Source organism: Loxodonta africana, chromosome 22 (genome assembly GCF_030014295.1).
Source record: "Loxodonta africana isolate mLoxAfr1 chromosome 22, mLoxAfr1.hap2, whole genome shotgun sequence".
Classification (NCBI taxonomy): domain Eukaryota; kingdom Metazoa; phylum Chordata; class Mammalia; order Proboscidea; family Elephantidae; genus Loxodonta; species Loxodonta africana.
Window position 1 is genome coordinate 19747476 of NC_087363.1, and position 11654 is coordinate 19759129.

The 11654-nt window shown below is 41.9% G+C and overlaps 1 protein-coding gene across 9 annotated transcripts in view; it reads left to right on the top strand.

Moving 5' to 3' along the window:
* The window catches only part of DCP1A (decapping mRNA 1A), a 54896-nt gene extending 44145 nt beyond the window's left edge, over window positions 1-10751 (top strand). For 7 of the 9 annotated variants that reach the window (XM_064274382.1, XM_064274383.1, XM_064274384.1 and 4 more), the window contains 3 exons: window positions 1611-1676; window positions 3164-3382; window positions 3700-10751. In XM_064274382.1, the coding sequence (XP_064130452.1) occupies window positions 1611-1676; window positions 3164-3382; window positions 3700-3780 (366 nt within the window). In that variant the 3' untranslated portion in view covers window positions 3781-10751. The remainder of the gene's footprint in view (window positions 1-1610; window positions 1677-3163; window positions 3383-3699) is intronic. The other 2 variants (XM_003410054.4, XM_023547622.2) reach the window with 2 other exon arrangements.
* Window positions 10752-11654: the final 903 nt, after the last annotated feature.

Here is an 11654-nt window from a genome sequence, read left to right on the forward strand (position 1 = left end):
TCACTTGACATAGGACCACAAATCCAAATTATCCTAAGCTTTGTTCCATTCCCAGGTCCCTCAGTTCTCTCATTGGATGCCTACTTTGTGCCAGGCATGTAGGCGTACATCCCAGACGTATGAGCTATGAGGTCAAATAAAGCTTTCCGATGAAACTGATAGTTAAGCCAAGATCAGAAGATGCAGAAGAAGTTAGCCAGACCTTTCCTAGAGGTGGCAGGAGAATTCGAGGCAAGAAGAATAGCATGCGCAAAGCCCTGGAGGGGAGGGGACGTTTGAAGAACTTAAAAAACCGTAGTGTGACTGTGGAAAGAAAGTCGGGGAGCTGAGATGAGTAAGACTTTGTAAATTGTGTCAAGGAGTTAGAGCTTTGTTCTCAGAGCCCTGGGAGAAGTGTTTGAAGGGCATTCAGCAAAGGGTGACATGCTGGGAAAGGGGCAAGAATAGGACAGCCCATCAGGAAGGAGGCTATGGCAGTCACTCAAGGCTAGAGCTGGTGGGGTCTCGACTCGGGAGAGTGGACAGGTGGATTTGTTAAGATGGATGATCACTGGGTGCGGGGGCTGAAGAAGAGGCTTGTCCCTCACAATCATTAACTCAGTTGAAGTGACTTGTGCATGATCATACAACTGTAGAACCTTCTATTCTGCAATACCATTGATAGCCTTTCAGGATCTTAGTCTCATGCCTTTTATAATAATCATCTCCAATCTTAACATTTTATCAAATAACATTATATAGAAGAACCATCAGAATAATTGTATATCCTCTTAGTTACGGGAGTATGTTGTTCTTTTGAAACCTTGTGCAGAAACAAAGGAATCTTAGTATCTTGGTTACATCATATTATCATTGGCCATTTCTGCAGCATAGGAGAGAGTATTCAGTTCAGCAGACTGGAATCATACCCCTGAAATGCGCCTGCTCACTGTTGAGTTGCTCTGTGAAGATGTAACCAGCAATCTGTGAGGCTTTGGGAGAGGCTGACAACACTGTCTTCTCCAGACTGTGCCCTCTGAGACAACACCCTACTCTCTGGCCTGCTCCTGGCAGGGAAACCTACCTGCGTGTAAACTTATATTTATATGGCAGTATCTAATATCAGGACCTGGGGCTTCACTGAACTCTCTTGTATTTGCTCTGCAACAAGAAGCTTTTTCTCCCAGTGGATGAGGACAAAATTTAGCATGTAGAAGTATGACTGAATGAAGACAGTTTAGTATTACTTATCCAAAGTTTACATCACCTCATCAAGAGGTATCGTGGTGCCAGATTTCTGATCTCTATAGAACTCAGCCACAAAAACATGCATGGATACCCCCAGCTTTTGTAAGAGATAGGGGTTTCAGCTTATTCTTAGTGGCACCATAAAGGATTTACATGCACGCCTTTTCTCTAGGAACTGAGAGGACAGGAGGCTGTGCTATAGCTTACACCGTGAGGTTGAGTCGTTAGTCTCATCTCACCCTGTCAGCCTCTTCCCTTAGGAGTCTAGGAGCTAGTTAATGTCTGAAGATTTCCTTATTGCTAACCGAGATTTGTCACCAGTGTCTAGAAAATCTTCCTGATACTTGCTACATCTATTCATTTTTTCTTTTTAAATATTGCAGTCTATGCAGCAAAACCAGGACTGTGAAGTATTTGCCCCGCCTAAGGTGTTACCCAGTGCCATCCCGGTAAGCACTCCATTTTTATGAAAAACATATTATGTATTTTTAAGTTCTTCTGATGGGTGTGAAAAGTTTTAGCTTTTAAGCCTACAGCCGTCTCAGATGCCCCATCCTGGGCCAGGCCCCTTGTTCCCCTAGTCAGAGTTCATTGCTAAGGCCTCTGTAGACCCCCAGTCACCTCTCTGTGTGAAAGTCTTCCCCTGACTATGTGTACATGAAGGCAGGATCGGCCACTCTGTCAGTTTGTGAACAGGAGACTGCTGAGAGTGGGTCAGCCTGGTTTCTATAGGTAGGAAATATTCTTTGCCCTCTAAGAGCTGTGATGTCCCAGTTAATAGAAGACAGAGTCATTACCCTCTGGCCACCCTCTCATTGGCTTCCCACTGCACTGAGGACAAAACCCAAGTGCCATGATGCAGCCTGCCACAGCTATCCCTTGCTCGTCCTCCCCTTGCACCTTCTTTTTGAAGTTTACCATCGTCTGTCACCCACCAGTCTTGAAATGTATACTGTTTTTTATTTTTTCAGTTCTTCAAATTCCTGCTTGCCTTTGAGTCTTTACGCTGGTCTCATTAACTCCTCTGTAGCTTGTCCTACTAGGCGGTGATCAGCGGGAGCCATCAGACTGGTGGTGCACCAAAAAACACCATAAATGGCTGCCATACCAGAAACCACACCCTTAAAACTGTGACAGGCTCTTTGCTATTTGTAAGTGAGGGTGGCAGGCAGGAGAAAGAGAAATATAGATCTTTGTTGATTCTATTAAGTGTGAAAATTGTTAAAAAATACTCATCACTGGTTTAATATATTCTGATTGTTAGCTATAATTAGCCTAGAAACGCATCAAAGTGGGGAAAAGTGGTGGATGCCAATTTTATTTTTTTTTTAATTTTGATACCTATGATGGTAATATAAACATTGAACCTACAAAAGAAACTTGCTGCTTGTAGCTAGATTTTTTAAATTCTTTTTAATTTAATTGAAGTATAATTTGCATACCATAAAATTCTGATTTTTGAGGAGTTTTGACACGTTTCTTGGATAGCCACTGCCCCAGTCAAGATACAGAGCATTTCTATGATCCCAGAAAGTTCCCCCATGCCCTCTTCCAATCACTTCACCTTGTAGCCCCTCTTCCGCCTGCCTCGTGTAGCTGGACTTGACCTTTCTAATTGGTCATAGGAGGCTCTTATTGGGCATGCTATGCTGCTATTTATCATTTTTGCCTTCTGTGTTGATTGGACTTGATTTCCCATAACAACTCTAGGACCTTCTTGTCATGTAAATGGACTCTTTATTCTTCAGCTAACAGAAGCTTCATAACCAGATGTAACTCAAATGCTTCTCCTTAATATTCTTTACCTGAACCCAGTAGTTAGCATTTGACTCTGCTCCAGTCTCATAGTGCTTATGCCTGTTGTGGGGTGTTCCCTACTCTGGACCTGGCTGCTGCCTTCTGCACTTTATACAGAATGGCCATTGCTCCTCTGTAGGTTGCAGGCGCCTCGCTGGTTACCGCGACGACCACGGCAATACCTTCTGTCCTGCTGTCCCCAAGTGTTTTCCAGCAGACAGCTACAAGGTCCACCGACCTTGAGAGGAAGGCAAACTCCCCTTCTCCTCTAACTGTTGGGGCATCAGAAAATCAGAGAAAGCCCTCCATTATTCTCAGCAAGGCTCAGCTCCAGGATACGTTAATACATCTGATAAAGGTATGTAGGGTATCAGTTTAATCTTTTGATTTTCATTGTTGAATAAAAGAAAGCAAATTTTATAGATTCTCCTTAGGAAATCAGTTTATAAATCAGTTCATAAAGTAATGTTTCTCTCTTCCCAAGCATACACTGCTGATGGATAATGAGGTCTAAAATGTTATTCATGGTTTGATTGTCTCTAGGTGGGGGGATTATTTAGATAATTAGTAATTAGTTATGTAAATCATTTATACAATTTTCTTCTAAGCTGTTATCGAGGAATTAAGTTCTAATAAGGTGAAAGTGACGTTCCATGTTCTTATGATCTCTTCCAGAATGATTCTAGCTTTCTCAGTACACTTCATGAAGTCTACTTGCAGGTTCTGACCAAGAACAAAGAAAACCTCAACCTGTGACTGGAGCTGAGTAAATCTGAAGGCAGCCTGTCAACCTCAGAAACAAATAGGCTTCATCATGGAAACTTCTAAACAGAACACTGAGTTTTGAGAATCCTGAAATTGAGCCTATAAGAAAAGAGACTCATTCCTTAAGAATATTTTCCAAGTGACGTTCTCAGTGCTAATGGAGGTTTCACTGTGAAGCATCACCAGCAGACCTTTGTTTTGACAAAAAAGAGAAAAAGACCCTCGTGTTAAGTTGTGGGGTGTTTTCATCAGCTGTGATTAAGTGTGTGAAATAAGGAGTTTGATTTTCAGCTTGCTGTCATTATCAAGGACTTGGGGGTGAGTCATCACCAGCTTTGCAGCAGTCAGAGTTCAGCTAGCCTGCACCCCGTATGCCCCACTTCCTACCCCTAGTAACATGACTCTCTTGGGCGTAAGGCTTATAGTCAAGCTCTGAGCAGAGTAGAAGTCAGCTCTGTGAGAAGTAACTTCAAGTTTTAAGGATCAGAGTTTTAAGTTGGAAAATTAGGACTGATTTAAGTGAAGTATATTTTATATGAATGTCCCATTTGGGCCTTAAAAGTTCTGTAATTTCTTAATTGTGTTTTATTTTTAAGTGTCCCCAGTCTTGCCACGCAGCAGGCTCCCATCACCACCTTACTGCTCGAATAGGGCCAGGTCGGGCCCTGTGGTGGTGCAGATGCAGGCATGTCACACCTTAGAAGAAGAGATTGGGGTTGGTAAAGCCCAAATCCAATCAGAAATCTTTATGTTAAGATATACTCTACAGTGGTTTTGAAAGTGTTAAGTTTGTATGTGAAGCATAGCCTTATCTTATTTTCCTTTTCTATCTAAACACCAGTTAAAAGTCATTGTTGAGTGTTTTCCTTAACACTTTGACAAAAGGACCAGTGGACCAATATGACAAAGCCATTCTGGTTCCATTCCTCATGTATTGAGAATAGTTTTAAAGCTATGCAGAAAAAGGGGCTGTTATTCACACTGCCCTTACTTCGTTGTAGAATATGGATTTTAAAAGAAAGCGTGTAATTCAGAACTTTACCAATGTATTCCTAGGCTGTGAGTATTTGTCCAGCCCAAAGTGTGAAAATATGTAAAGATGCTTTGTTATGCTGCTATTAATCTGCCATGATTTATATTTATTCTTTTATGGCATGTAATGGTGATTAGTAATATTTTAATGTAGATTTTGATTTATTTCAGCAATAGTAATTTTAAGATATCCTTTGAATGAAAGTATCTTCGTTTCTATGATACAGATCGTTTTGTAGTATTTAACCAATTAAGATGCACTGCTTACTTCTCTGAGCACTATTTAGTGATGGGGTAAAAACCCAGTTGGCTCAACCAGCTAGTATAAGGATTAGCTGTGACTAATGCTGACAGATGTGATTGTTCCTTGGGAATGATCATTTAAGCTTTAATGGTAACTCAATCAGAAGTCCATAGATTTTTCTAGCTGAAATTTTTAAAATGACTTGTGAATTACACACTTGTTTCAGTTTGGTCTTAGTTTTTACATGAAGAATACTTGGTTTGATTGGCTTTTGTTAATCTAAATGTGCTTCCTGAACAGCTTTTCTGCTTCTCAGTTTGTTGTCTTCTATTGCTGTCTACCTAGTTACGTGTGAATTGTACCCAATTCAGGGAAGCTCTGAAGTTCTCTTACTCAATTAGGAATCATTTGTTTTCAAAGATAGTGTATAAATTCCACAGCCAAAAATGAATTGTTTATGGTTCATCCAGGAAAGAGAGAGTTGTAATAAGATAGAGTATTGAGGACACCAAGAGATGCAGTGTCCAGGGAGCCACGTGACTGTTCTTATAAAATGGATGCACCAGCAGGTTTGATCATACCCAAGTATAATCTCACTGGGCTTTGTTAAACAGAAGAATTGAGGGATTCTTATTGTAATAGACATTTGAGTTGAAATGGTGCTTTTGAGTACGTATAGTATTGTGAAAGAGTTACGAGAAAACGTCTTAAAGAGGGTCTGTAAGCAGATCTGTTTGTTTTCACTCTTTAATCCAAGGAATACATATGATGGACAGTAAATCGAATCTAAGATAAGGTTTCCCACAGTGTGAAACTAAGCTTTTAAGTGCCCAGGTGTGGAGACTTGAAAAGGGTAAGCCTGTTTCAACTCCCAAATTCGTGTATTCGAAGCATTTAAAATTCAGAAGCCAGAAGTTCATTGGCGTGATCACCAGGAGGTTCAGGCCAGAATGAGTCCCTAGAGAAGCCAGGTCAAGCCTGGATAGTTGTTGGATGACCCTGGCCCCAACTCACAGTTCAGTTGCCTTATTCCTCGTTCAGGCATACAGTCCAGAACCTCATGCTAGCTTAGGTTGCACGTTTACAGTGCTGTAGTATCTTTACTAGAACCTTAGTTTAAAACCTTAGTTGAATCAAAACAGACACCAAAAAAGAGATGCTTCCTGCTAGGTTTCGTAGAACCCCAGGAGACCTGCATTCAGGCCACTCTATCTGTGTGCCCACCCCCAGCCCCAGGTCTAGGTGCAGGCTCTGAGAGGGGCAGCCCAGAGCTTGGAGTGGAGGTGTGTCGGGGGCATCACTGGGGCCTGCCCTTTTGCTGGTGGTTAATGTGATGTCTTTGAGTGGACTCATGCAACCTCCCAAACCACCTTGTTCCTTCAAGGCAGAGGCTCCTCTTCATTGTGCATCTCTCGTGAGATTTGAGGTGTGAAAGCTGGCCTGGTTGACTTTGAATCCTAAGTTTTCAAGTGGCTGTCAGTGTCAGGAGAACCATTTCATGCTGTCTGCACGTGGAATGTACACAGCTTACCTTTGAGGCTTATGAGTAGCCATGAGAGAGTGGTGTTTCTTAAGCACCCAAGTTGACCTGGATCCTTCTTGGCCAAAGGATACACAGGCTTAGTTTAGAAAATGCCTGACTAGGTTTTGCATGTCAAGCATTTGTTCTTTTTCTGGCCTAAGTTTTCTTGTAAAAAATGTAAACCCCATCAAATTCTCTACTAGGTAAATATTTGTAAACCATGCAGCTTTATTACTCTCCTCCCCAAAGAATGTAGTTTGAAATTTTCTCATTTTGGTAGTAGAGGTCGTGACTGCCATTCTATTACTAATAATGCAACATGAAATTGAAGGTGCCCAACTGCTTGAAAAATACAATCCGTCATCATACTGTAACACCGGGCAAAACGTAAAACAGTAGAATAAGAGGTGGCGCAGGTGTGAGTGATTCGGCCTGTGTGAGTGAAGAGAAAACAGGAATCACAGGGACGGCTGTCCTGCATTCTTGCTGCACGTTTGCTGCTGAGCATGTTTCTTTCTTACCTACCTTTGGCTTTCTTTAGTTGTGTTCAAAGTACCTTCCAGAACCAATAATACGCTATGTTTTCAAGTGTCTAAAGTGTTAAAATCTGAAGAAAGTAAAGCAACTTACACTGTAGCCTTTTCAAAAGTCCTGCTTGAGAACATTTTTCCCTGAGTGGGCCGGGGCCTCGAAGAGCCTGTTTTCCAGCAAATTCAGCAGGAGAGATGTGTGCAATGTTTTACACGGCTTTATATTTAACATCTTAATTAAAAATGCTGAGATGCAATACTGTGGGGGAAAATGCAAAACTGTGGTTCCCTTTTATTCATGTGACTCCTTAAGAAATGCGTTTTTAAGATACGTGTTCCAGGTAGCTTTTTATTCTGTGTATTGTGGCCATGTGCCTCTCGTGACTCTCAGTGTACCAGATTCTCAGCTCCCTGAGACGGGGGGGTGAGGAGCTCTGAAATCACAGCAAGATTTTTGTTCCACGAGCGCAATACTGCATCATTAACATTTTTAATGGTATGGGTTTTATACCATCTGTGTATGTTTGCAAATATTAAGTTATTACATGTTTTCAAATGAGCATTTTTCATTCTAAATTTTATATGTTTGCAAATATATTTTTTTAATAAAATTTCAAAACCAAGTTTTAGCACCTACTAAATTTTCTTTGTGTTTTTATTCAATTTATAGCAATAGAAACTTTTAAATAAGTCGCTGCGCTTTGTCAGAGCCTCATACTAGTGAGATGTGATGGGGTGAAGGGAACAAAACCAACAAAGTCTACTCCACCCATTTCCAGCCAGCTAGATTACAGGCCACACCAATGTCAGGCCTGAAGCCTCTTGAGCACTGGTGCCCATCAAATAAACGAGCACTTCCCTCCCAGCTAGTTAAACCTTAAGTGTTCAGCTCATACAGGTGGACATCTAAGGAACTTCATTTATTCCTCTAAGGTTACCCCAGATAAAGGGTTCAATTCTAATCATTGGCAAAAACACAGTTTTATTGGGGAACTTATAGTCCTGGTCTTTTCCCAGATTTACTCAGTGTGTGTTTATTGAGCTCTTGTTACGTGCCAGGTGTCTTAAATGATAAGGAAGGAGAGAGGAGGGAGAAAAGGACGCTTAATGGCTGGTATCAGCCCAAGGTTGAGCTCAGACCTCAACCTCCTCTGGGAGGCGGAAACCCTAATGGAGAATGATGATTTGACATCAACCTTCTAGAACCCAGGTATGAGGCATCCTTAGAAGACCAAGAGAAGGTGGTTACAGGACAAATTGAGTACAGAGACAGAATACATGGGTCATGTAGTGCCCTTAAAGCACAGACTCTTGGTAACTTTTTTAACGGAAACCTTCCTTTAAAAAAAAAACAAGTTTAAAAGTAAAACGTGCTCATTATAGAAAATAGAGAAAAGATTAAAGAAAAAAAAAGGTTTAACCATATCTCTCCCTAATAATCACTGTAAACATTTTAGTATGTTTTCAAATGAAATTCTCTCTAAAATGTTTATTTTACCTGCCTACCTTCTTAGAACAGAGAATATGCTAACTCTTGGGTTATGACTCTGACTTTATCTTATACACACTCACACTTCACACTTTGGTCATCATTAATGCTTCATGCTCATTCACTGCTTATAAATTACTTTCCCATTATTTTCTCCATCTTCACAATAGCCCATTTTAGGAAGGAGGAAGAAAAAGCTCAGAGTGTTTGAGGGATGTGCCAAAAGTTGCACAGTAAGAGAGTGGTGGATCAAGGAAGGACCCAAAGGCAAGCAGACTGGAGAGCTAGTCTAGAATTCCGTAATTCTGTGACCTCTTTTTTTCTTTTTTATTATAATATTCTATTGTGATTTAGGTGAAAGTTCACACAGCAAATTAGGTTCCGGGGGTTTTAACAATTTTTATACAAATTGTTCTCTGCCATTGGTTACAGTGTTTACAATGTGTCAGCATTCTCATTGTTTCCATTCTGTTTACATTGATCTAGCTTCCCTTCCCCTCTTTGCCTTCTCGTTTTTGCTTCTGGGTGAATATTGACCATTTGGTCTCATATAGTTAATTGTTTAAGGGAGCACATTACTCACAAGTGATGTTTATTTTATAAACCAATCTATTATTTGACTGAAAGGTGACCTGCAGGAATAGCTTCGTTTCCAAGTTCAAAAGATATCTTAAGGCGATAGTCTCGAAGGTTCCTCTAGTCTCTATCGGTCCACTAGGTCTGGCCTTTTTTAGGAATTTGAGTTTTGTTGTACATTTTTCTCCTATCCGGGGCCTTCTATTGTGTCCCCGGTAAAAACGGTAGTGGTAGCCAGGCACCATCTAGTTCTGGTCTCAAAAGAGGTTGTGGTTCGGGTGAGCTGTCAGTCCCATGACTAGTTTCTTCTATGAGCCTTTGATTTCCTTCATTCTCCTTTGCTCCATATGAGTACAGACCAGTAGTTGTATCTTAGATGGCCACTTGCAAGCTTTTAAGACCCCGGACGCTACTCACCAAACTAGGATGCAGAACATCAACTTTGTGAACTATGTTATGTTTGTGAACTTAAACAATTAGCTATGGTCCCAGGCCTTTTGACCCACTAAACCAATCCTGCAAGTTGTTTGAATCTAGACTGCTTTTTACAGTTTTGAGGTTACTTAGGTTACCGCTGTTTGTCAAGAGCCGGAATGGTGTTCTGTTTCTCACTTGCTTTTCGTCTGTCAAAACCTAGGAAACCAGGTAACCGGATGCTTTGGAATGTTGTGAAAAACTATGGTGAGTAGGTCGAATAAGAGGCAGAGAGTTTTTTCTTTGAAATGAAATAGATAGTATTTGGGATTTGGGGTTTATAGTTGCTGTTAACGACACTTTCACTCATTTATGGATCCTGAATAACTGATCCCTGAATAAGGAGTGTGTGAAGAAGGGATTGTATCTGGGAAGAAAGATTTGTCTCAGAAAGCTATCAGAAACCAACCCAGTCTCTCCTTCTGGATGAGATGCTGGAAGTGTGACAACGATCTTGTCACTGTGAGGGAAGCCCTCCTTATAATGAGGCCAAGTCCTTGGAAGGCAGAAAGGAGCTACAGCAAGGAGGCCTGAAGCCATGTTTCAGACAGAGCAAAAAGGATTATCTACACGAAACATGAAGAGTCCTAACAAGTTTCTAAAGGGGTTAGATAACTTCAAGATTCTAAACCTCTTAGCGTTTGCTAAATGGAGTTGGGTAAGAAGACAGCTGCCACCTCATGCGCCCTATAAGGAACTCGCAGTGAACCTGGGCTGTCCCAACAGTCCTGGAGGCCCCGAATCCAAGCCCCACACCAGCCTTCCGCGCATGTATTCTTCACACTCACCAGGCTAAATCAGCCAAAAGTGAAGATCACCAGTAAGAGCTTTCTTATAACCAACAGAGGGACAATACCTTGGAATGAGATGATACAATACCGCTGTGATGGTCCCATCATGTCGTGGACTTCAACCAACATTTCAGGTGAGTTTGAATAAATTTGAAGCGCAGTGCCACAGGTAATTTTAACTGGCACTTGTTGTGTACACTTTGTATGTATTCTCATTTAACCCTCTCCACACCCCCAGAGGTGGAGGTTATTCAGAGCGCCCCCTCAGGAAAGGGCCACAGAAGACACCCGTAACGCGGACAACACCGACTTCCTGTCAGTCCCTGGAGGGGCAGGGCACTGGTCGTGGTTCCGCATCTGTCGGTCTGTTAGTCTGAATTGGGATCCAGATGGCCCACCGGCCCAGAATATGGAGCTAGGAAGGCAGCCACAGTCCACAGGAACCACTGTTTTCTTGACAAGGTCCCTATCACTCCAGAAAGATGGGTCTGACGCTGCCTGAGCCCTGCCAAAGCTCTAAGGAGGCGTTCTCAGCAAACCCTTGCCCCAGCCCCGCCGCTTCTGTGGAATCTCACCCTGACATCACAAGCAGAGGCAGAACATGGCCCCCTATACACTTTTTTGCCATCAAGTCCCATGTTGCTATTTCTAACTCTGATGTGTCCCTGTCCCCAGAGAAAACCCTCCCAGGCCTCTCTCAGACAGGAATTTTTCCCCTGAAAAGAGTGGGCTAACATCCTCCCCCAGCCTACCCTCATTAAGAGGCTTCCCCACTCCTGTTTGATTTGCTGGTTCTTCAGACAGGAAACGGGACTCTAACAACAATGCAACTCTAGCAACAGCTCCCATTTTACTGTAGTGGACACCAGGGGCCTCCACCCCACCAGGCACCTCACCCCCTTTTTGAACAAGTATTTTGTAATTCCGTCTTTACTATCCTGACTAGGAAGTCACAGAGAATGCAACTTATGCCTAAACACACAATTTTAAAATAATACCCAAATTGCGATATAAAGGAAAAGTTTTGAAATGATTTATAATGAAATGTTTCGTAGTAGATACATAAAGGCTTAGGAACCAGGTGCTGCCAAGTTGGCATGTCGACTCCATCTGCGTCAGAGTAGAACTGTGTTTCATAGGGTTTTCAATGGCTAGTTTTTTCAGAAGATTGTCCTTTCTTCGGAGGCACCTCTGGATGAATTTGAAC